The sequence below is a fragment of the Meles meles genome, chromosome 16, assembly GCF_922984935.1.
Source record: "Meles meles chromosome 16, mMelMel3.1 paternal haplotype, whole genome shotgun sequence".
Lineage (NCBI taxonomy): Eukaryota > Metazoa > Chordata > Mammalia > Carnivora > Mustelidae > Meles > Meles meles.
Window position 1 is genome coordinate 39,051,025 of NC_060081.1, and position 26,921 is coordinate 39,077,945.

General features: G+C 44.7%; 1 protein-coding gene across 1 annotated transcript in view; it reads right to left on the reverse strand.

Moving 5' to 3' along the window:
* Positions 1-26,166, reverse strand: part of SLC24A3 (solute carrier family 24 member 3) — a 527,740-nt gene extending 501,574 nt beyond the window's left edge. Inside the window, exon 1 of the mRNA XM_045981759.1 lies at positions 25,669-26,166. Coding sequence (XP_045837715.1) covers positions 25,669-26,101 — 433 coding nt within the window. The 5' untranslated portion in view covers positions 26,102-26,166. The remainder of the gene's footprint in view (positions 1-25,668) is intronic.
* Between the last annotated feature and the right edge of the window lie 755 nt (positions 26,167-26,921).

Sequence of the window (26,921 nt, forward strand, 5' to 3'; positions counted from 1 at the left end):
GGCTTTGCCGTGATCAAGGAGAGAGGACCGCACAGGGTCAGAGGGCAGAGAGGAGCCAGTAATGGCGACATACAACCCTGCTGGACCCACTCGGTCACCTGCCTTCGCTTAGTATGCTTGCTCCCAGCCAGGCTGGCACCACTCCCCAGGACACTCCTTTGTATCCAGGGCCACTGGACTTGTGCCAAGACTGCCCACAGACCCCCTGGGTGGTGTCCAGTTGGCTTCTGCATAGACGCCTTCTATGCACTGGCTCCCAGGAGGCACCGCCACTGTAACCAAGACCCTTAGGGTCCCCAAGATGGCAGGAGGAGACTGACGTCTGACCTCTGCAGAGGTCCCTCGGCCGGCCTCCACTCCAACCCCCCAAACAGGTCCCCTGAGGAGGGCTGGGGACAGCAACAGATGGGCGCCAAGATCCTTGACCCTTCACTCCAAGCCACGGGTTCTGGGGCCAGACCCAAGCTAGAGGAAGGAGTAGGTGGTACGATCCCCATGCACAGCAGGCACTGGCTACCAAGGCAATGTGCAGTTTAGAGGATGCACTGCCTTGTTATTTTCATCTGTGGGTCTCTGGGTGGCTTCTGCTGGCCAGCCTGCTGCACATGGGCTGGCCGTGTTATGGTGTGAGAACAGCATGAGAGCAAGAGTGGGGCTGTCTCGTACAGGCCTGGCCTCGGGCTCAGTAATTTGGGGAACGCTTGTTCTTACCACGTATTTTTTCTTAAATAAGCTTTTCTCTGAAGCGCTGCAGTTATTGTGATCACACTTTCCTCTGGTATAATTAACACTTTTCTCCATTCTGTGTTTCCCCTGACTGTATTACTACCTTAGGAACTGGTCCTCCCACAGGCAAGGGGTATGTGTGTGTGGATGTGTGTGAATGTGTATGTGGCAGGGGCAGGAGGGCCAGGGATACAACTGCTTTTTGGAGATGTTCAGAGAGGAGAAAAGAAGAGAAGTCCATGAAGAAAAGGGGAAGGAAGAAGAAGGAGATGCAGAGACGGGTCAAAAATGATAATAATTGTTCCAGCTCAGAGATGGCAAGACATGAGCCCATCTGGCCACCTCTTCCCAGGACCCCAGCACCAAACAAGGGTGAAGATGCCATGATGCCAGCAATTTCTCCATCCAAAAGTCTGGACTCTCTCTTGGCATGGTTTGCCCATGAAACCTTTGCAGACAACCACATGTGACCATGAAGCTTAAACTCAATTACCTACTTTGCTTTAAAATACTTTCAATAGTATAAATATTTAAATAAATAACAAATTATTTATATTTTATATTTTATATTTATTTATTTTATTATATATTATAATAAATTAATAATAAATAAATAAATATTTAAATAGGCTGCAAAAGCCAAATGTAGGCATATCCCAAGACCCAGTGATTCCACGCTAGGGTATAGACCTCATTGAAGTATGCACACATGATCCTGGAAAGGCAGGCATGAGAACGCACCACATTAGTGAGTAATCTACAACGCTTAAAATGACACGGATGGAGCCCACAAGCATGTATTCAGCAAAAGAATGTATATACAGGTTACACTGAAGTAACATACAAAAACAGGCAAAACTAATCTATGCGGTTAGAAGCTGGGACAGTGGTCAGTCTGGGGGGTGGGCAGGAAGGATCCCTAGGGGGCTTCAGGGGTAGAGGCCCTTCTCTGCTTCTTGATCTTACAGCTGCTATTCGTTTGTGAAAAATCATCGAGCTAAACGCTTGTGATAGATATGCTTTCTCCGTGTGTGTATATGTCTGTGTATACATTAAACTTCCGAATGAGTTTTTAAAAGTAACCACATGAATCCTATTCTCTCTGCACAGAAACCATCCCTGTCATTTCCTATTTGGTTTGAACACAGAAAAGTCAGCAGGAAAATATCAGACGGGCTCAGGCTCTGGAAGTCCATCAACACAGGCAAGACGCAGGCTCCGGCTTACATCAGAAGCTGAGGTGAGGCTAGGGGGGAGAGCTGCGGGTGGGATGTGGTGAGAAGGGGACGAAACCAGAGTCGCCCAGGACAGCTGTGTGTGTCTCATCTCCTCTCATTGGGGGTTAATCGCAATCTGTCTGAATCCATAGTCACAGGGATGCTCCGGCTGTCAACGTCTCATTCAAATTACGGTGCGTGTGTACCAACGTGACACCGAACCAGACATCAGGGTTCTGCATGGAAAGCATTGAGCAGGACCGCATCTGCAGCCCGAACTCCAGCCTGGCCCTGCCAGTTTTCGGATGCCTCACAGAGCCTGAAGCCAGGCTGAGCTCATAGGGGACACAAGCAGATGCTGAACCCTGGAGAGCACAGATTCCTGTGCCTTTACAGGGACCTCATGCTGGGCCTCCTTGTAAGGCAATTTTTCATGAAATCCCTTTCCAGGATGACTTGCAGAAGGCAAAGCCGGTGAAGGTAGGAGAGGGACAGACGGTGCTATTGGCTAACCGAATCCTGAGGGTTCCATCCACCCAACCCCCGCCCCCCTCCACCAGGCCCGAAACACAATGAATGAGCAGCGGCAGCTTCTGAAACCAGAAGGGTCTCTCAACTCAAAAGGTAGAAGCCTCTCCGGAGAGGGAGGCCCAATGTGATCCCTGCCAAATGCGTTTACGAGACTGAACTCATCTGATGGGCGTTGGGTGGCCCAAACTCCTCGTTATCATCATTTACAGGCCAAGCACTATAAAGTAAACCTAATCTTACTTTTTCAAGTTAATTGCAGGATTCGGAAGTGTGTGAAGTCTGGGCAGTTCCCTGGGGAATAGCAGCCTAGGGAAGAAGAGGGGAAACTACCAGCTCAACTGTTAGGAAAAAAAGAAAAAAGGAAGGTTTATAAATCTGAAGAAAGTGATCTGTAAACGTCCAACCATCCCCAAAGGACACCCCAACTCCTTTTCCACACACACATCCCCGTCTGCCGGTCACATCTGCTGGCCTTTCAATACAGCCTTTAATGCTTATTTTGAAGGTGGTGGTGGTGGTTGTTTTTTCCTTATCCTCATCTAAAAAGCATTATGGAGCAGAGAAGAGTATAAGGAATGATGGGCCAGCCTTTTGCTTCTCTGGGGAGCGAAAGAGACTCCAAGCACCTGCGGGCATGAGCTGCTCGCTTCCCCTTAGTTCATCCTCTTACCCCCCATCACTCATTATCAATACCTCCATCCACCTGCAAAGGCACAACACTCTCTGGAATCACAGCAGACGCCTGGTTCCCTAAACCCTGTCGTAAGGAGATCGAGGAGCTTTCTCAGTAGCACTCATTTCACACGAGCCCCAGCAGTGCTCCTGAATGCTGCTCTGGAGCCTGGGTCAGCTTCTCCAAGGAAGGGGACCCTGAAAGGATTCATACTCTGTTCAGGCCTCAGAACAGGCCACAGAACAAAGGCAATTTCACGTGAGGCCAGTGAGGCAATGCTTTCTCCATTTGCCTAAGGGAATTTGTCATTCTTTCATTCATTCGCGCACTCATTCACTCAACAGTTAGTAAGCTCCTCTCAGCAGAGTAATTCACTGTGTACCGCAAGCACCTAAGATCCAGAATGCACCCAGAGTGAGTCCAGTCCCACTGCTTGGCATCACCTGGGCTCACTCACGGGAGTTGTATGTTTGAATGTTTAACTCCAGCACATTCTATGAGGGGGAAAACACCTCAATGTCCAACAGAAGGGGAAGAGCTAAAAAGCAAAATCCTGTGAACGAGACAGTGAAGAAAACCAACACAAGAGGAAGTCACACAGAGTACCACAGGCTGTAGAGGTCACAGAGTTACAAGTCTGGGGCAACCAGAGATGCCCAACGGCAGGAGGTTGTTAGCATCCCTAAGATGAGAAGGACAACAGGGAAATGGTGTGAGACTAGGGCTCAGGAGCCTGGCCATGAAAGGAGGGGCTTCCAGACTAAATGCAGTCATGGAGAAAGGATGCCTGAAGCAAGGTGGGAGAGGAAGGAGAAGAAGGGGAAGGAGATGTTCTTCTTTCTCTCCCCATGCTGTACTCCCATTGGCCAAAGTGTCTGGAAGACAGAGGGCCATGGACCTGGGGAAAGTAGCTCCCAATGATAAAAGAAGAGCAGGAGAGGGCAAGAAATGCATCTGGGAGTGTGCACAGGGAATCCTGCAATACTGCTCTGGCAAGGAAAAGAAGGAGGCGGATCAGCCTCTAGCATACACTGTTGAATGAGATTAAGTGGGATAAGCCAGACCAGTGGCTCCTGGACAGGGCTGTAAATATTGGGGATAGAGACAGGCATGCACAGAGGATATAAGTGCTATGTTATGTCTTCAATTTTCAGAAGCAGGAAGTAACCCATGAATTACCTGCGTAATAATGACTAATTTAAAAAGGCGACCGCATGAGCCACCTCTGGTGTGTGTTGCATCCCAACCCTGCCAACCAGAGCTGCTGTCCCCTTCCTAAAACTCCTGTGGCTCTTTTGAGGGCACTCCACATTGTGGAGGTAAGCCTGGGGCACCAAGGACAATGGATGCCACCCCTTAAGGAAAGGGCATCCTCCTTTCTACACCCCCTGCAAGAAGATCTGCGTTTCCCTCTCAATATCCTTGGGCCCTCAACAGAGCTACCCGACCTTCCCAAACACAGAAAGGTCTCTATCTTGGCATTTCAGATAAAGCCTGTTAGGTCTGACGGAAGTAGTGTCCCTCGAAGAGCAGACCATATGTTTGAGGGTATGTTTGCAAGTGCAGGGCAAAATCGTAGCACCTGTCTGGCTCCCTGGCTTGTGGTTGCTTCTTAAACTTCTCTGACATGCAATTAAGCGACCTTGTTAGAATAAAGTTTCCTAGCTCCCATCCCCAAAGATTCTGATTCAGGAGATAGGAATGGGGCCCCTGACTCTGCATGTTTAGAAAGTTCAAAGAGGGAAGGGTACCAGGTGATACAGACATGACAGATCCGAGGATCTTGCTTTGAACACCAGTCTTCCACTACAAGCGAAAATTTATGACATGCCAAAGAAATTCATCGAGCTGGACAATCTCAATGGCCCTGTGAAACCAACAGAAAATCACATTTATAAGAGTAATTCTATGAAATAAAAATGAGTAATGTTTCAGGGCATGCTCAGAAGCAAAACTCTATTGCTCTGGCTGTAAATTAGCTTTAGGAGGAAGAAGATCTCCAACATCTTCCAGGAGGCTAGTGATTTAAAATTAATGGTAAAATTGGGGAGTTGTAGAATTTTCCAATGGAAAGACAACATAGTGCAAAGGCACACATTTCACAGGTGGGAAATGGAGAACACATGTGCACATGCAGCTGACTTGAACCCCCATTTCCAGACTTACTGTCCAGGACTCCTGTTCTGGTCAGGATGAGCCAAGTTTCCTACCCACGAATGTTTTCCATGGCAGAAACTATAAAGATGTAGGAGGATCAGGAAGTTTTATCATTCTTCACAGCAGAATAATACAGATCAGTCCTGTACAATATCAACATAAAAGAGTCCATTCCTGATGTCTCCTAAAATAAACCCTCATTCTGCACTGACACTCAGAATGTTCATCTTAAGACAGTGCTCCCAGGCAAGGATTCAGTCCTCCTAGCTTCCCCTCTTCCTTCTTGCCTCCCTACTCTCCCTCCCAGTGGACTAAGAAAACACAGAAAAAGCAAACACTGACATGAAAGGGCCATCGAGAGACACGATGGCACCCCGGAAACCTCCAGGACCATCCCTTCCCAGGCAGGACATGTATGGCATTCTTGCCTCGAGATGGAAAGATGATGATCTTGCCATCTTAGGCAAAACAACTGTCCAGACTGGCTTCAGAGAGGACACCCCTCTCCTTCTGGGCTCAGGGCTGTTGTTTGTAATCCAGTTAACTCTGCTGGTTTGTACAGACCAAAGGGCGTCTAGAGAGATCCCCTCCCCCACCCCTGGATTTTTCATTGCTCTTGTGAAACTGAGTCAATGATGAACATTTGTTTCCTTTTTATTTTGTTATCAAAGGAGCAATCAGCATGTAGGAAAACCAAAGCAACTGTCAAGAAGAGGAAGGAAGAGAAAAAACAAAGTGTCTACTTATAAAAGAGAAGGTCATCATGTGATTTATTTTAAGGAGATGCCTTCGCTGGATTCTCATAACCCTCTTGATGTGTTTTCCAAACTGGTCCCTCTTTGCCATCACTGACCCATCAACACTCTCTTTCCCTCCAGTTGTTGTAGAGGTTCTAGGGCTTTCTGACAAGGGAGAATTTGACACAGAACTGCAATCTGAGGTTGAAGAGACAAGGCAGGGACACGATACCAGGCAGAGAACGCCTCAGGAGTAAACAGAAATGAAGAAGCTATTCAAATTGCTGTAAGACAGGGGCGCCTGGATGGCACCGTGGGTTAAGTGTCCAACTCTTGGTTTTTGGCTCAGGTCATGATCTTGGGATCCTGGGACTGAACCCTGTGCCAGGCTTCTTGCTCAGCACAGAGTCTGCTCAGATTTTCTCTCCCTCTGCCCCTCCTGCTCATGCTCGTTCCCTGTCTCTAGCTAAAATTAATAAATATATCTTAAAAAAAAAACACTCCAAGACAGGGAATCTAGTGAACAGAGGTTTATACAGAAACTTGTGGAAGCCCCATAACTTCACAGACATTGTCAGCAACTCGAGCATACTACCAATGACTACAAACACAACAATAACTACAGAGTACAGTGACTCATAACAGACACATGGGCAAGGGTGTTTAATGAGTAATGATTAAATATTTTAAGTAACATAATATTTTAAATAACCAAAAAAATTAAATACATATGTTTTACATATTCAATGGAATATCCTGTATATTTAATGGGAAACCAACCAGCCCATGAAATGATAATTATAAAAAACTGATGGTTATCATTATTAAAATATGTTAAGTCACAAAAACGCAACATGGAACATCATATGTATAAGTCAACAATGTAATCTACAACACTGTATTTATTTTATAATGATCACTTATCTTATTTTATGAGAGGATCCTTTGAGAGTGTGAGACAAGAATCTGCTAACTCTAAAAAGAAGAAAATTATGTATATGACTAGACACTAGAAAAAAAACACTGAAAAGTATCATTTTAACTCAGTTTCTTCTTTTTATTTTTGTTACTACTTATACAGTTGGCAGTATTCCATTAAGGAAGCAACTGAGACTCCATTTTGTTAGTACAGTATCATCCAGGCAAAAAGGAATAATCTAACAAATATTTATTGAGCTTTTCCTCCAAACCAGACACTGGGCATAAGACGGTGAACACAACAGAGGAAGTTCCTGCTCCCGGGAGCTGACATTCTCCTTGGGAGGGTAGCACAATCACAGTGAGAAAATAAATATACAGTATATCAAATGAGGATAAAACTTATCAAATAAGGGCCCAGGTAAATGCCTATGTGATGTGCACACACAGTAGATCACTCCAGGACTTCCTATTCCTGCTTCTCAGAGACCACAGGGCACCTGGATGGCACAGCTGCTTAAGCATCTGACTCCTGGTTTCAGCTCAGGTCATGATCTCAGGGTTGTGGGATCAAACTCCATACCGGGCTCCATGCTCAGCACAGAGTCTGCTTAGGACTCTCTCTCCCTCTGCCTCTGCCCTTCCCTGCTCCCAAACAAATAAATAAAACTTTAAGAAAAAATAGAAACAAAACAAAGAAAAAAACAAACCACAAAGTCTGATATGCGGAGTGTATTAGTTTCCCAATGCTATGGCAAGAGATTCCCAGAATCTCAGTGACTTTAAAACAAACCAAAATCTTATACTTCTAGAATGAGAAATCCAACAGGGGTCTTGGTGGGCTAAATTCAAAGTGTCAGCAGGGCTGTTGTTCCTTCTGGAGGCTTCACAGGAGAATCCCATTCCTTGTCTTTCCCAGCTCCCAGCAACTGCCCACATTCCTTGCCTCATGGCCCCTTCCATCTTCAAAGCCAGTCAGTGGACCACCCCCACCTCGGCTTCTGCCCTCACTTTCCCTAACTTGACCCCTCCTGCCACCTCCTTTCACTTACAAGGACCCCTATGATCACAATGGACCCACCTGGATAATCCAGGATACTCTCCCATCTCGAAACAAGCTGATTAGTAAACTTAATTCACCCTTGCCACATGCCATTAGATTCACAGGTTCCCAGGATTAGGACAAGGGCATCTTTGACAGGGAGGACAACATTATTCTGCCTACCACACTGGGGTTACTTCTGTTGAAATTCCTGGCAGGAATTGTTCCTCAGAGATGTTCAGCACAGTGGAAACCACCATTGTTACCTGTGTGACTTAGAGCAAGTCACTTTAACCCAAAGAGGATAATAATATCGAATCCATCATTCAGTGAAGATAATTCAGTGAGATAAAATATGTGAAAGAGGCTCTCTGCCCCATGAATATCTCTTTCTATAACTCAACCTGGGGAAAGAGTAGATGGATGGGAGAATATTGCCATCTGCAGAATAACAACAAAGAGAAGAGATAAACAGAACCAAAGGAAGACACAAACTAGGGTGGGAGATTTTAATGAACTATCTCTAGAAGAACTATCAACTGATTGAAATTATATGAATAAAGCTCCATCTAAATATTGAAACTACCAGGACATCTCCTCTCGGGCAAGCTGAATTACCTAGAAAAGTCACATAAACACAGGTAATTTGGTCAAGACTATGAATAAACAGCAACCAGACCTTCAGCTGAAGATACGCTAATAGTATCATGATATGGCAGGGTGCTCTGGAGGGACAGAGGAGTCCCTTCCCAGGAACACACAGAGCCTGGATCTTCTCTTTCAAGGGTGAATAATGCAAAAATAATAATAATAATAATTCACCGCAACATAAAGAATACTATACTTCCAAAAATAATTTATTAAAAGAAGTCGAAGTAAATTTTAGAAAGGAACTACTTCATAATCTCAATGGCATGCAAAGAAATATGGGCTATATGAAAGAAAATTAAAAATGAGCAGAAAGGGGCTCCTGGGTGGCTCAGTTGGTTAAGCAACTGCCTTCTGCTCAGGTCATGATCCTGGAGTCTGGGATCGTGTCCCACATCGGGCTCTCTGTTCGCCAGAGAGTCTGTTTCTCCCACTGACCTCTCTCCTCTCATGCTCTCTCTCTCATTCTCTCTCTCTCTCTCTCTCAAATAAATAAATAAAATCTTTTTTAAAAAAATGAGCAGAAAGGCTAAGATTACAATGGCAGCGAGCTAATATGAGGATGGACAAGATATGAAATTAAAAAGATAGAAATGCATGAACAAAACCTAAATGGAATAAAAGGCAGCAGAGCAGACCCAAAGTGCTGAAAATAAAACCATTGAGGAGGAAAAAAAATGTAGAAACTCTTGCATAATGAAGAGGAAATGACAAAAAGAGGGAAATGATGAAATGAGAAGATGATAGATATGAAAGACAGACAAATGGGTATCTAATCACAAACAGTTAGTGTTCCAAAAAGAAACAACCAAAGCAGATGAAAAACCACAATCAAAGCTCATATTCTCTGGACAAACTGAAAGAAAATTAGAAATTAGTGTTTTTAAAAAAACACAAAAACTTGGAAATTAAAAATCACTCTCCTAAATAATTAATTTGCAGAAAAAATAAAACTATAATGACAAGACTATTTGAAAAGTACAACAATGACTACCTGGCTTATAACTTATTTGGAACTTATAAGGTGAGTCTAAAGCTTCCCTCAAGGACAAATGCACCATTAACAAGAAAGAATAAAAATATACAAATAAAGCACTTAATTCAAGATATTAGAAAACAAAGGAATTAAGATTTTTAAAGAAAGATTAGTGCTGTAATTGATTCAGAAAACAGGGGGGAGAGTAAAATTGATAAAGATACATGAGATGGATCTTCCAAAAATAATAAAATAAACCAAATACAGTCAAATTTGATCAAGGAAAAAGGAAACACCTAAGCTAGTAATAAGAAAGTGTTACATAATCACAATTAAAGAAAAAGTTGAAATTTTAAAATGCACTGCATAATTTGGTTCATTTTAAAATATCTTAATGAAATGGACATTTCTGAGAAAACAAATTAGCTCCACGGAAAAGTAAGCTGTGGCAGAAATTGGAAAGTTTCTCCAAAATTACTTTTAAGAAGATTGCTACAGACCAGGTAAAGGCCAGGCAGTCCCATATAAATGTTCTGGCAGATTTTAGAGTTACAGGCCAACTCCCTGCTTCATAGAATATTCTGGAACACCGGAGAACTTGGAAATCATCAAATAGTTTTGTGAGGTTGCTCCAGTGCTAACACCAAAACCTGGCAGGGAAGCTGTATGTCAATATCTGTCAAGAATATAACAGCAAAAATACTATAAGGAATATGAACACATCAAACCCAGTATCCTATTAAAGGAAAAAAAATATCATGGCTATCTGGGGTTCACCTCAGGAGTAGCTTCACATGGATATTTATTTATGTTACATTATACTAAACACTTCAACAAATGTTAATAAGGCATTTGCCCGCATAAAACATCCATGGTGGATATAAAGAAAAGAAAACTCTCAGAAAATGAGAAATTAAAGGAAACGTCCATAGATAATGAAAAGCACCTAACAAGAACCACCAGTAAAAAACCATCCAACTACAGCATGAATCTAAAAATTCCCCCTGGGGTGCCTGGGTGGCTCAGTCCTTTAAGCATTCAATTCTTTATTTTGGCCCAAGTCATGATTTCAGGGTCATGGGATCGAGCCCCACGTCAGGCTCCATGCTGGGCATGCAGCCTGCTTGGTATTCTCTCTCTCCCTCTCCCTCTGCCCCCCTCCATTCATACGTGCTCTCTCTCTCTCTCTAATTAATTAATTAAAAATAAAAATGCCCTCCAAGTGCACCTGTTGTGATGAGCACCAGGTGTTGTATGGAAGTGTGGAATCACTATACAGTACACCTGAAACTAATAACATACTGTATGTTAACTAACTAGAATTAAAATAAAAACTTAACAAAAAAAGAAAAAATAAATAAACCTACTTTGTTGAGCACTTTTGTCATAAAAAATAAATTAAAAAAATAAAAATTCCTTTTAATATAAAACTATAGGAAAATCCAAGGTACTGGTTTGTATAACAAATTTGTGTTTATTACTACTTGCATAGTTTAAAACTTAAGAAGAAAATATAAAGAAGAAAATAAGAAAAAATTGTAAAGATTAAATATTTTAAGAGAATATATAAAGAATGAAACAACTGTCAGAATAAATAGTAACAATAGTTTTCACAAATACATCTAAGAAGGAGATAGGGAAATAATTATGAAGCTTGACAGATTTGTTTTATAGCCTTGATCAAATGAAAAAGCACACCAGGAATGAAAAGAATCAATGCTTTAAAATGCCATTTCTCCACAGATTATTTATAGATTTGTCAAAACCCACAGGCATTTGAGCAAAATTCAACAGAGATTCTAAAGTTCACCTGGAAGGATAAACAAGTGATAACAACAAATGATTTTTTTTTTCTCCCAGAACAAGAGGAGAGAAGTCCTGCCCCATCAGATAATTAATATCCTAATAAGCTACAATAATTAATTATGAGGAAATAGAACAAAACAGACATCACAGCAACTGCCTCTGATATATAAGCAAACAAGCACGGATTAAAAGGTCATTCCACAAATGTGTGGGCAAAGGAAAGATTATTCAATAAACAATTTAACTGTTCAATCTGCTCATCTGTTCAAGTTAAATCTTCATCTTAGCTCAGGTAAATCCCAAATGAAATAAAGAGGTTTTGTTTTTTTTTTAAATTAAACCATACAAACAGGAGGAAAAAAAACATAGAGGATTATGTGAAATAAACACACACTTGAGATCCTAGGTCTAACAATAAAACAATGGAAAAATACAAGAGAAAAGAGATACAGTTTTGACCGGATAAAAATGAAAATCTGTACAACAAAAAAGGTGGGGGGCAGCAAACTTCTGATATAGAATAAAAGACAAACATATAGAATATATAAAGAGCTTTACAAGTCATTAAGAAAAACAGTTATCCCTTTAGAAAAAAATGGAGAACAGATATGAATAAGTTTTTCTCACAAGAAATATAAATGACCAATAAACATTTTTTAAACATTCAGCTTCACTAGTATGAAAAAATGCAAAGTAAAGCAATGAGATACCATCTCTCCACAATCAAACTGAATTTAAAATATGTAAAATAATCATAATATTCAATTCTGGAAGAGAACACTGAATTGAGCACTCTCAAACTACTGCTGTTGGAACTTCTGATTTTTCCAAATTCCTGGAAAATTACATAGCAGGATGTTATTAGCCTTTACAATAGGCATGCACTTTGACATAGCACTTCTAGGAATCCAGCCTAAGGAACTGTCATTGATTACCAAAGATTTCAGTACAAGAACATTCATCACAGTGAGGACATAGAAAATACCTCAGTACCCCAAATGGAGGCCTGAATAAATAAATTATAATATAACTGGAGGATACAGTGTAATAGTTAAGACCATGGGGTCTGGAATCAGACAGCTTGAATTCAAGTAATACCAGTCACGTAGAAACTTTAAGCAAGTTACTTACATGCTTCATCTTATTCTTCTTTGCGTGTAAAATGGAGATTATAATGGTACCTACTCCACTGCATATGGTGATTAAAGGAGTCAATACAGGTAAAAACAGTTACACAGTGCCTAGAGCATGCAAAGTGTCCAATAAATATCACTTGCTATAAATACTAAGAAAAATATTGTGATTTTTAAAATTATCATTACGCGGACATTAAAAATTCATTGTCAAGTTTAGTGCCATGTTTATGATACATTAAAAAGCAGAATCTACCAATCCTACACAACCTTTTCTAGAAATACAGGGTAAAGGAGTACTTCCTAATTAATTTTGTGGGGCCAGAAAAACTAAACAAAGATAGTACGAGTAAAGAAAACTATGACCAATACTCTGGGTGGTCACAGATGCAATGGTCTGCGATAAAATATGACCAATCCAAATTCAGGAAAATAAAAAACACGCACACACACACAAAATGATCAAGTGGGGCTTCTCCAGGGTACACAAGGCTGATTCTGTATTTGAAAATCAATCCATGCAATCCATCATATTAACTGTCTAAAGAATAAAAACCATAGGATCATATCAATTGATGCAGGAAAACCACCTGACAAACTTCAATATCCATCCCTGATAAAAATTCTCAACATTCATTGTTTATGCACCACAATGAACCTTGGAACACTGGAAAAATAAAATAAATTGTTTTAATAAAAATAAATAAAAACATAGCAGATTTTGTGGCAACTTATAAATTCCTAATAATGAAGTGATATTTTGAACCAAGAAAAAAAAATTCTCAACAAACTATAAGTGGAAGAGAACTTCTTCAGTTTGATAAAGGACACATCTATGAAAGTCCTACAGCAAGCATCATACTTAAGGATGAAGGACTGAAGGCTTTCTCCCTACGTAATCAGGATAAGGCAATCACGTCCACTCAAACTCAACATTGTACTGGAAGTCTCTGCCAGTATAATAAGGTGAGAAAAAGAAATTTAAGGGAAAAAAAAAACCTGGACTTGAATACTGATAAGCAGCTCTACTCATAATTGCCAAAACTAAAAACAACCCAAAAGTTCTTCAATAGGCAAATGGATAAACAAGTTGTTGTAGATCTAATTTAATGGAATACTATTCAGCCATAAAGAGGAATGAATGGCCCACACAAGCAACAATGTAGACAAATCTGAGAGTCTGAGCAAAAGAAGCCAGTGTCAAAAGATTCCATCCTGTCGGATTCCATGTGTATGGCATTCTCAAAAAGACAAAAACCATGGTGTCAGCAAACAGATCAGAGGTTAGGGATTAGGAAGGGTGTAATTACAAAGGGTTAGTTTGACAAAGTTTCTAAGGGGTGATATTTTTGTTCTGGATCCTATCAATCAATTTTCTTGTATATTACTAGTTTTAGTTTCAAAAGCAGTATCCAAGACATTTTATATAGTATTCTACCAATTTTGCAATATCTAACGGAGGAAATATACCATAATGTTGTAAGATACTGCAATTGATCTGTCCTCATGTCAATTTATTGTAAGTAGGTACAATGAGATTTCTTTCTGCACTTACCCCAACAAACACTTGTGATTTCAAATGACCGCACTGTGAAATCCCACTCAAAAGGGAATTATCCTGGGGTTTTCAAAAACCTAGGGTCTTAAGGTCCTAGGAAGCTTTGCTTTGTTTGGAAGTCGTGTTTAGATCACAGACTAGAATTGCAACACCAGGTATGAAAAATGGTGAAATCCTGTCAACTCAAAGACCCCAACAAGAAAAATTCATGGGCACTCATCTTCAAAACAACCAATCATTCTCATAGCTGCATGAGGTGACTAGCCGAATGAAAGGTAACCCAATAATGTTAACTTTCTCCTGAAGCAAGCCACGAGTGTCCTAAGAGCAAATATTTCTGAAAAAAAAAATCTTTTGTTACAAGAAGCAGCTCCCCCTGAAATTCCCTCATTTTCCCCATACAGTGCATGCCAAATAATTCCCAACAAGGTCCCAACTTCAGAAACATTTCCAAATCTGAAATAATTCTGGAGTCCATCTGCACTAAATATATTCCTACCCTTAATTTTCAGGGGGTGGGGGGTAGTTATTTACTAAGCAGAGAGTCAGAAAACGAGGATCTGGGTCCTGATTACAATTCTCTTTCACATCAGGTTCCTTAAACATAAAGCCAGATGTTAAGAGACAATGGTCCCCAAGATTTCCATCTCTAGTTCCCTAGGAAACAAGTAATGATGAAACTGGGATTGCAGAAAGCTTGGCTAACCTGCCTGCATGAAAAAGAGGCTTGGGTAAACTTTTCATGGAACATTCATTCAGAAATGATGTGCAAATGACAGAAAACATGACCCATCAGAGAAACTGGTCCCCAGCTCCACGCAGCCTTAACCTGGCACTTAGCACACAGTGGCATCCCTGGAGGGAAGGAATGCCATCACTGACCAAGGTCTCCATGGCCCAGGTTCATGAATGTTGAAAGACTTCACGCTCCTCTCCCCGCCCTCGGCTTATAAGTAGCCTTTCACTCGAGAAGTTATAATGCTTTAACTTTATTCTTGGAGGTGACATGAGTTACTTACCTCACCTGTTCCTTCTGTGTAAACAGGTACAGGAGCTGTGTGCTTATGAAAAGGGGAACGTGAGTTACCATTGTGATAGTGGATCTGTCCAGCATTCTGACTGTGGTGGTTGCAGCAACGGATACAGGTGATAAAGCTGTGCAGAACACACACACACGTGCACACACGTGCACTCATGTACACACTACACACATGCATACACACGTGTACATACAAGCACACACCACACGTGCTATACACATACAGCCTGCACACACACATGCACACGCGCATACTACACATACATACAAACACACATACACATGCTACACGTGCACACACACGTGCACATGAATACAAATGAAACTCGGAAAATCTGGATGAGGTCAGTGGCTTGTATCTAAGGCACTACACTGGTTATGATATTACACTAGACTTTTGCAAAACATTACCATTGAAGGAAACGGGGGAAAACGTGCGAGGAGTCTCTCTGCATTCTTTCTTACCACAGCTGTGTATCTACAACTACCTCCATAAAGAGGTCAGTTAAAATTAAGAAGATGGTGAAAACTATGCCTCCCCCTTGTCCCTGAGCATAAGCCCTCCCAGGAGGCCACAGCTCTTACCAGTATGGCGTGTACAGGAGTTAAGAGAGAGAAAAAGGAGGAAGGCAGGAATGGAGGGAGGAAGGCAGGAAGAAGGGAGCCTGAAATAACTCAGGATGGTCCTGCAATGGATCAAAATAAATTGTGCGGCTCTGTCATACTCCTAGCCACCCTTGAGACAACTCACTGAGCCTAGGAGAATGTTTCCGCTGAACGACACCCCCTAAACCCCACTTCCTCTCCCACTGTATTCCCACTAGATCTCCCTCTACACAGGACACAGGGTGACCCCTCTCTGGGGAATCTGACGACCCACTGATAAAGATCCAGAACTAGAGATGCGGAAGTACTGCCCAGAGATGTGGCCCGGCCAGATCACCTTACAGAGAAACAATCAACAGACCCTTCTCCTTGCACAGTTTCCAGTCATCATTTCAATGGCCTCATGTAAATATGAGTAGACACCAAAGATCACATGGTTTTCAAAGAAAGCCCCTAACATGAAAAACAAAACAGAAAAATAGACAACAGCAACTTGGAGAAACCAAGTCGGATGTAAGCGATGATACTTGTATTGATGAAGCAGAACAGGATGCTACTAAAAATAACTTGCAGAGGGGAAATAAAAAAGAGCTCTTGGAAACTAAAAATACGATAGAAATTCAAAGCTCAATAGAATTCAAAGATACGATTAGGAAACCTATGGAAATTAGAGCAAAGGATGAGGGGGAAAAAAACACAGGAGAGAAGAGATAAGAAAATCAGAAGATGATTATTCAAAATCAGAATCTCAGGCGTCAAATACCCAAATAACAGACAATTCAGAGAGAAGAGAGCCGGAAGGATGGAGGAAATCACACAAGTTCCCAGATCCAAAGGACATCTGCTTTCAGATTAAAAGAAACAGGTGAGTGCCCAGGAAAATGCATGGAAATAGAACCACAGCAGACATTTAACTGTGATATGCCTGAGCTTTAGAAGCAGAGTAAAGAGCACACGTGCTTTCAGAGGGGGGAAAACAGGTTTCATACCAAGGAATTAAAAGTGGAATAGCCTCAGACTTCTCAGGGACAGCCCTACAAGTTATAAGAGCAAGGCCTTCAAAACTATGTGGAAATTGTGTTCCAAACTGAATTCCCAACCCACCCACCCCATCTTCAAAGTGTGGGGCTAGAATTAATGTATTTTCAAACTTACAATGTCTCAAATTTTTGTTTTTGTTATTTCCACACCCCCATCTTAGAAAGCACCTGGACTGTGTGATCCCCAGAAATGTATACCACAAATGAAGGTATACCAAAAAAGACAGCAAACATACATGGGATCTTTTCAACATATGGAGAGCTGGGGGAAAGAAACCACAGGCAGGAAGAAGCTGAAGGGAGATCTCAAAATGACAGCTGGACAGCAGATTAACAAGCAACCTGTCCAGACTGGAACAAGCCGGAAGAACCCAAGAAAGATTTCTTGAAAAAGACAACCGGATAGAATATCTAACGGCAGTGTACATAGGGAGTGAAGATGAAGGTAACCGGAGGAAAGTCTGGGCTTCAATTAGTGGTGAAGGCTTAAAAAAAGCAGCATTCTTGTTCAGGACAGAAAAATTCAGCCCAGCATGATTCACAGCTCAGCTACGACATGTCCATGATAAGGTAAATACTGACCCCCAACCTAATCCAGTGGTGCCCAGTCTTAGCTGCATATTGGGGCTATCTGCTTCTTTTGTGAAAAATCCCAATGCCCAGGCTTCCCCCCACCCAAAATATTACATCAGAATCTTTGGGGGGCAGGACCGAGACAAAGTAAAGTTTAAAGTTCCCCAGTAATTACAAGGTGCAGTGAAGACTGAGACCCACGGAGCTAAGCAAAGATACAATTTTCACTCTCGTGCATACTATTCTCTCGTGCATACTATTCTCATGTCTTTATCCACAGCGACGTATCTTTACCTGCAGCTTATAACCTCGACTTTAACGATCAGCTATACTTCACCTAGATGTCCTACTAGTTATCAAAATCAAAACGTCCAAAAGTGACTATCTCATGTTCTTTCTTAAAAATGGTGCTGTTGGGGCACCTGGGTGGCTCAGTTGGTTAAGCAACTGCCTTCAGCTGAGGTCATGATCCCGGAGTCCCGGGATCGAGTCCTGCATCGGGCTCCCAGCTCCATGGGGAGTCAGCTTCTCCCTCTGACCTTCTTGCCTCTCATGCTCTCTCTCACTGTCTCTCTCTCAAATAAATAAATAAAATCTTTTTAAAAAAATGGTGCTGTTGACTACTTGATGTCAACTGGGGGCATCCCCCTTTCTCCTGGTGGTGAATACCCTACCCCACCCCCTTTGTTCTCACATCAAAGTCCTATTCAAGCAACTTACTTGTTACTTCCTATCCTCTAGAAGATCAGGGTCCACCGTAAGTCACGCAAGTAAAAACGACATCTGCTGTGGTCAAACAAGGCAGAAGTGCAGGGAGGAAATGAAGAGAGAAACACCAAGTTGCAAATGTGAAATTCCACGAACTAGGTCACAGATGAGCAGACGTTAATTATTCTCACTCTCCTGGAAATAAGGAGTGGTTGACAAGCAAGGAACAATGGCTAGATTTCATGATTCAAATAAGCAACTGGTATTAGTTTGGACACCTCCAGCTATGACAAAGGCCTTTCCCCCCATTCACTTGAACTCCCACCTAACGTCTTTAGTCTAGAGTGCAAAGGGTCGTGACCAACATGCCGCACAGTCACCGATGGATCCAGGAAAGTTGGGTTTGCATCCAAGGCTCAACTGTCTAGGCACTGCCATTCCAATTCCTCCGCTCCCTTGTCTATACCTTTCATTAAAAATTAGCCAAGGTTCCATTTGGGGTCTGTGCCCAAAACCTTATCACCTTGCAATTCCCCACAGTGTTTGGGGAGCCAATTTACATCCTTGCCTGCAGTAAATGAGAGAAGCTGTCTCCCCTGCATCTCTGCCAACACCTGACATTATCACATACTTTCATTTTTGCCAATCTGATTTTAAAAAATGGTATCTCATCATTTTTTAAAATGAGATTTCTCTGAGGAGTGCCTGGGTAACCATGCAACTCTCGATTTTGGCTCAGGTCATGAGATTGAGCCCCATGTGGGGTTCTATGCTCGGCGGGGAGTCTGCTTGAAGATTCTTTTTATCTGCCCTGCCCCCTGCTCTGTCTCTCAAATAAATAAATCTTTCAAATTAGATCTTTCAAATTAGGGCGCCTGGGTGGCTCAGTGGGTTAAAGCCTCTGCCTTCGGCTCAGGTTGTGATCCCGGGGTCCTGGGATCGAGCCCCGCATCAGGCTCTCTGCTCAGCAGGGAGCTTGCTTCCCTTCCTCTCTCTCTGCCTGCCTCTCTGCCTACTTGTGATCTCTGTCTGTCAAATGTATAAATAAAATCTTAAGAAAAAATTAGATGTCCCTGATTACTATTAAGGCTAAGGGTTTTTACTGGTGTCTACTGCTCATTTGCAATTTCTTTGTGAATTGTCTGCCTCTATCTATTACCCATTTTTTATAAATTATCGTTTTCATCCCCTATTCATTCCCAGCCTAATTCCTTTTATTTTCCATATTCCAGCTTCTGTTTACCACCAACACCTCCTCCACGCCATGCTGCATTTCTCATTCATTCTCTCTCATAATTCTTGAAAGTTAGTTGTTCAACACCTCTCCCCCCACTAAAGTCTAAGCCACCATGATGACAATATTCTGGGTATCCATCTCAGACACTACAGTCACCCACAACAACAAGGAAAAAGCCTACCACGTGTTTACTGAGTGAATGAATGGAAGTCCTTGGGTCTTGTACCACCAGTAGCATCCAGGCAGGAATTCATCCAAGGGGTGCCACTGAAGACAGTGTCCCAAAGGTGGGGGTGGGAAAACCCCCAGGACTCCGACAATGAAGAGCATCACTTCCCCCAGGGATGAGGACAAGGACAGAACAAGTTCATCTTCCAGGAGAGAGTCTAGAAGACATCATCCATGTCTAAGAACGTAGGACTCCAGGATTATAAATGGCTGGATGGTGCCCACCACCACTCCACTCAGAGAAAATCTTCTTCCACTGAATCCTTAATTCTCAAACTCTGCAGGAGAATACCATGTTTCAAACCATTGCAAAGATAAACAAAATTCATTGCCAAACAAGCTCTACAGAAACTGAAGGCAGGAAAAAAGCAGAAAAACTTCCATTACCTTCCTGACAGTACTAGCCATTCACTACGTGACTTCAAGGATGCCTTCTGAACGCACTACCTCAGTCTCTCCAACACAAGTGTCTGTGTACTATCATTTCCCCCCAAAAACTTACTTCACTCAAAGAAAAGGAATCTCCTTGAGGAAAAAGAGAGTTGCCAAAATCCTGTCCCATCGGCCAACTTCTACCAAGCCTTGGAATTCTCAGCAAATGGCTGGTTTTGCAATTCTTTTGGCTTTGCCAACCCTCTGGGGTATTTAAAAAAAAAGAAAGAAAGAAAGAAATCTTCCCACAAGGATTCAAGGCTTGCAAGTAAAGGAAATCTTTGAGAAAAAATCTGGATTGATGAGCAGCTAAGAAAAGCCAGGAGAGACACATCTATATATGTTTAGGCAGAAAATAGAAAAGGTTGAAAAGCAATGTGTTTCTAAAATACTGCTTCTATGAAAGCAACCTTCTGTTACTCCTTTACTCTCCCCAGTCGACTGAAAAAGGCAGCGTGATTCCCATTTTCTATTCATGTCCTCCTAAGCTGAGGCTAGGGAATGCAGCGGCATCCAGCTTGGATGCAAGTGGGCTTGTGTTCAAATCCCGCCGCTTAACGAAGCGACACTGGGCAAAGCACTCAACCTCTGCAGCTCCGTGTGAGCTCATGAAAAATGAGTAACAATATTGAATGTGATGGACAGGCAGCAGAACTATAAATCATGAGATGAAAATATGTGCTAGTAACTGAGCTCCCGAGGCGTGGTAGCTAGTTTTGAACACAGGTACTGTCGTTCAGAAATCAAAACAGCTTCTTTACTTAGCACGCATATTACGAGCATCTACTGTGGGCAGGTGACACAGATGACAAAGGTGAGCAAAGGTCACAGGGTCCCTGACCTCCGGGAGCTTAGAATCTGGTGAGCACGACAGATTGCTCAAACCAACCAAATAAATACGTAATTGCCAACTGTGACAAATACTGTGAAGGGGAAATTGAGGGCATTCAGAGAGCAAAACGAGAGACCTAGCTGGCTCAGGAAGATCTTGGGTCTGGAAGTGAAGGATGAACTAGCTGGAATGGGGACTATGGAACCAGCGTGAATGACAGGTCTGGGGCTAGAAGTAGTGTCACCCCTTTCAGGAGCAGAAGGAAGGCCTGAGTCGTGTAGCATGAAAGGGAAGGTGGGGAGGGAAGATAAAGCTGGAGAATCCAGCGAGGCAGCCCTGTCAGCCACAGGAGGGACTGAGAGGTTGTGGTCTTTGTCCTCTGAGGAAGGGGAAGCCACAAAGCTAAAGATGCACTCTCAGATCAGCAACTGAAATTTGCAGCTCAAACACCCACACAGCCGTCTTTCCAAATACCACCTGTGCACCCCACACCTGACTTCAGATGCGTTGCCACGTGATCATGATTGCAAAGTATTTCAAATATGTGTGTGTTATTCACCATTTACCACCTTGGGAAACGTCTCTGATCTCTAAGTTATTATCCCTTGGCCCCCTGGTTTTCCAAAGATAGCCACAACACACATGCCCATCTTATACACCAACACACATGCCCACCTGCTCACCTTACCATATACCCTGCCACTCCTCCACTGAGTAAGTGGTGGCATCTCTGCCCCCCCCATTTTGAACTTGTGTTGACATCTGTCACTACCTTGGCCAAAAGAAAACAGTGGAAGTCATACTGTGTGACTTTTGTGGCTAAGACAGAAAAATGCCATGTACTTCCCCTTTATCCTCTTGGAACCCAGCTGCTGTGCTCTGAGGAAGTTCAAACTAAGGCACATGGAGAAGCCATATGGAGAGACCACACATAGGTTTTCCGGTTGAAAGCCCAGTTGAGGGTCCCAGCCACCAGCTGGCATCAACCCCAGACATTGGAGTGATGTTGCCTCCAGAGGACTGCAGACCCAGCTGGCAAGTCCCCCAGCCTTTCACTCCTTCCAGCAGAGGCCCCAGACATGGAGCAGGGACAAGCCATCCCTACTACACTTTGTCCAAATTCCTGACCTGAAGTATCCATGAGCAAAAAAATAAAATGGTAGTTTTACACCATTATACTTTGGGGTAATTTGTTATTAGCAATAGTAACTGGGCCAGAATATATATAATATATGTACATACATACATATATATGTGTGTGTGTGTATACATATGCTTTGAGCAATATATATTACATTTTTTTTTCCTTACTCATTATTCACCTACCCAGGAATTTTCTAGACGAGATGTCTATAATCACTCCTGAGTTAGAACCTCTGGGCTTTTTTGACATGACTTCTGGGGAAAAAAAGTTGACCAGGTTCCTTACTTCAAACAAAAATTAAACACTTTGAAACCACTCAAAATACACAAAAGTCATCCATTTTCACTGCAAAAAAAAACAAGATAAAGAAAAGAAAACTCCCCGTTAGCAAATCTGACACCTTATTTCAATTGGCTTTGAAAACAGATCAAAAATGAGATCTTTACTCCCTGATATGAGGAAGTGGAGATGCAACATGGGGGGTTAGGGGGGTAGGAGAAGAATAAATGAAACAAGATGGGATTGGGAGGGAGACAAACCATAAGTGACTCTTAATCTCACAAAACAAACTGAGGGTTGCTGGGGGGAGGGGAGTTGGGAAAGGGGGGTGGGATTATGAACATTGGGGAGGGTATGTGCTATGGTGAGTGCTGTGAAGTGTGTAAACCTGGTGATTCACAGACCTGTACCCCTGGGGATAAAAATACATTATATGTTTATAAAAAAATAAAAAATAAATTTTTTTAAAAAATGAGATCTTTATCAGCAATAACTAAATAGAACACCCAGGCCCACTGCTTCCTCCACCACCACAGGCTCAAGGCATCTGCAAAGAGTGTGTGCAAGTTTAAAGAACACAACGCATGGAAAGTGTCCTTATTTTAGCACAGTGCCTGGCATGTAAGAGCCCACCAAGTTCCAGTTATTATTACTGCTTTTGCTACCATAAGGGTTAACCTTTGTCTTGATTACAGTACTAACCCTCCCTTTAATAATGCCTGTGTCCCATCTCAGAGAAAGGAATTTAGACTGGAGTTCTGTCGTATGTCCAGGAAGGGAGCTCAGATTCCATACGATCAGGAATGTTATACAACACTGTGTAACACAACTGCAACACCTCTCTATTTGGGTTTGGTGAAAGGACTGTGCTCTTTATAAAGAAAGAAAGAAAGAAAGAAAGAAAGAAAGAAAAGAAAAGTTAATATGTGTTAGAAAACAGGCTTCTGAGAAGTTATGTTTAATCACTGCATGGCTTTCAAGGTAAATAAAAAAATCCCCCTTTGATCATTAGCAAGGTACCCCCTATGTGTTTATATAAATATTACAAAGCTGCACCCAGATGGTGGCATGAATAGCAGGGAACAGAGGTGGGATCAAACAGCCAGGCCACCTTGGGCTGGTTCCTCCCTCTGTGCCCCAAATGCTGTGTGACCCTAAGCGGATCACTCAGTCTCTCCCAGACACCATGTCTTTAAAATGAGGCTAAATTCCAAACTTTTAATCCATACTGAAACACCTTAAGTAAAATAATACCCAAGTTTCCAGGGTAAAAGTCACTATTCAAATGCTTAAGTATGCTGAATGACGACCGCCCCCCAAGCTAAATGATCACTTGCAGATTCACACACATTAATTAATTAGCTCAAAAAAACTAGCTTAAAACACCTGAGCCTTGCTGAGAATCAGCTAGGCGTCATGCAATGAAATAACAAGTATCTACTTGAAGAAAAGATGACAGGGGACAGAATTAGGGTGGGCATGACATTTGGGGGCTGGATGGCATCCTTCTTTGCACTGCTAGCTTTTCACTGTTACCTTCAGTTGCTGGGGCGGGGGTCTTCTGAACCCCTACATTTCTGGGAGGGGAGAGAGAGGCAGAAAGAATATGGAAGGAGAGAGACCAAGGGAAGGGACGGGGAAAAGAGCTGTGCTAAGGAACTATGCCCGAGTTGGTGGCACCTGAATAGAAATGTCACTGTTAGGGAAACCATTTCAAAATGACATTTGAGTCACCAGGTTTTAAGTTTGCACAGTGTCTGCCACCTCCTTTCCCCCTAAACATCGCAGCTTTCCCAGGGCCCAGGCAGCCCCCTGTCACTGATGGACTTAACTATATGGGTCACGTTCTCCATCCAGAAAAATGTCTTTCACATCCTGACAGCGGTGGGAACTCTAGGACTCACAGAACCCCAGGATGCAGGAAAAAATGGCCGGCACGTAATTGACTTCGCATGGTCCTTTCCAAAGGTGGCACCAAGTACAGACTGGCTTTGCACTCATAAAAATCCGGTAGATTAAAGGGCAGTGGAAGGAAACCCTCCTCGGGAGAAGCAGTCAGTAGCTGCTCTTGGCAGGTCTGGCACTGCCCTCTGAGAGAGGTCCAGCTTCCCTCCCCAGCACAGCCCCCTTCCCAATGCTGGCCCCCATCACCAGATAATCTGGGATTCGGGAAAAAGGGAGAAAGCTGTAGTCCCAAGGGCTCCACTGAAGACCCAGGCGGACTCTCTCATATTACCATATATGAGGAAGTCTGTCAAGAGGTCTGTTAAGACCTGAACCAAGCCCGACCATCTGCTTCCCCCACCCCCGAAGCACGAGATCAGCCAATTTGGGGGAGATCCCTTTTTTGACTGATGCCACCCTTTTACCATCACTATGGAAAAGATTTTATTCTGCACTTCCTAACGCCTTGTATCAGGGCTACATCTATCTTAACACCAAGGCACGTATTTGTAACGGCTTTTTCTCACAACCATTTTTACGGCTGTTTTCCCACGAACTGTGCCACTTGAACGGCTGGGATATAAAACCGTTTTTACAACAGTTATTCTTCCAAGTCTCTCCCTCCGTTATTTAGACAGCTGCCCCCCAGGGTCCAAACTGTTTTCAGTGGACAACTGTTCTGAGCACATTTCTCCACAAGGTCTATTTCAGCTCAAGAAAAGCCAAGGACAAAGATAAGACAAAAGTTGTGGGTAAAGGGCGGACCCACTGCAGGGCACCCTGAGAGCAGTAGAGAGAGCCTGATGGGCAGGACAATCTAAACCATTTCTTCCAGACCTGCAAGTGCACAAAAGGGATCAGTCTTCCCAGTCTGTGTTCAGTGAAAGAGAACAAGGAGATTCCTTAAACCCTAGCCAGGTGGCCAACACTTTTTTTTTTTCCTACCCGAAGTTCCGGGCACCTGTTCTGGAAAAGCGGGTATGGAGCCTTCTACCTGGTCCACACCGCGTGTTCTATATGGAGAACACTGGAGAAATACATTTTCACCAGTCAACCAGCCCCCCTTCGTGCTCTCAACAAGCCAAAGGTGTACAGGTGGTTACCTGCACAGGTACCGAGTCTTAGCAGGGCAACTTTATGGTTGGGCGGGGGGGGGGGGGGGGGGGCGGGGGTCTACCTCCTTAGGGTAACAGTCCCCACCGCCTCTACCACCAATCCCTCCAGCCGGTGGGTTAGAAGAATAGAGCCAAGAGGCACAGGTAAGGGTTCCCGGGACGAGCCCGGCGGCTCCGCGTGCCGTCTGCGTCTCCACTGCGCGGTCCTCGCCTCCAGGGCCCCCTCCTTCCGAGCCCCCGAAGGGGCAGGGGGACTCCTCGTGCCTGGCACCCCCTCCCACCGGCCAGCCTGCTCGCCCCGCGCCTGGCCCGGGAGCCCCGAGCTGCCAGAGCCGCAGCGCCCACTCGGGGCGAGCCGCGAGCACTCACCATTATGCTCTTGCATGCTCGACAGCGACCAGAGCAGCAGCGCCACCAAGGCCAGGAAGCAGAGCTGGCTCAGCAGAAGGTCCCTCCGGCGGCTCCGGCGACGCTCGCGGTCCTCGTCGTCGGGCGACGGCATCCTCGGGCGGCAGGGCAGCGGCCCCGGCGGGGGCCCCGGCGGGCGCCGGCCGCTCCTCTCGCGGGCGGCCGCGGCGGGGACGGCGGCAGGAGGCAACCCTGCGCGCTGCAGCCGCGCGTCCTCGCTGCGCTCCCGCTCGGCCGCCGCCTTCTCTTCCTCTTCCCCGCCGCTGCCGGGCTCGTCGTCTTCGTCCTCGTCGTCGCTGTCGCTCAGTCCCTCTTCGCCCTCCTCCTCCTCCTCGCCGCTGGCCCGCGCCGCCGCCTCCCGGCGCTCGGGGTCCCTCTCCTCCTCGCGCGCCATGGCTCCCACGCTCGGCGTCCGCGCTCGGCCTCGGGCGGCGGCGCGGCGGGGGCGGCGGGGGCGGCCGGGAGGCGGGGGCGGCGGCGGCCGAGGAGGAGGAGCGGGGAAGGACCGGCGGGAGGAGGGCCCGCCGCTGGCCAACTCTGCCGGCTGGTGAGGCCACCCGGTCTGGCTCCGGCCTCGCCGGCTGCGGGAGCGCGTCGCGGGGCCGCCCGCCCCCTCACTCCATGGTCCGCGCGCGGGGAGCGGGGAGCCGGGGCCGAGCGGGGCCGGGTCGCGCCGAGAGCACGGGCGAGGCGTGAGCACGAGCGGCGCAGCTACCGCAGCCTGCGGCGGCGCGGCAGCTCAGGCTCGGGCTCGGGCGCGGGCGCGGGCGGGGGGCAGTGCCGGGGACGCAGCCCGCGCTGGCCGGCGCGGCGGAGAGGGGGCGCGTGGGGAGGAGACTGAGCTGGGGAGGGAGCCCGCGCGCGATCCTTCGACCGTGTAGTGCCAGGGAGGGGGGAGCGGCGCAGAAGGCCCCCTCTTGGGGAGCACGCCACCGGGAGGCGGGTCTCCGGGCTGAAGGAATCGCCCGTAACTTCGTAGAACCCGATGGTCTCTTCAGCCCCCTCCCCACCCTTTGCCCCGAGCCGAGGGGCCGCGAGTGCGCTCGGTTGCGCGCGCCCAGCCGCTGGCTGCGCCTCCTCTCGGGGGCCTCCTGGGTTTCCCTCCGCCCCCTTGTGGGGATCCCCTGTGCGCCAGGCTCTGGACCTGGAACCGGACTTTCCGGAGTCTCTTGCCTCACTGGGGTGTCCTGGATCCTCGCGCTGGCCCCGCTCAC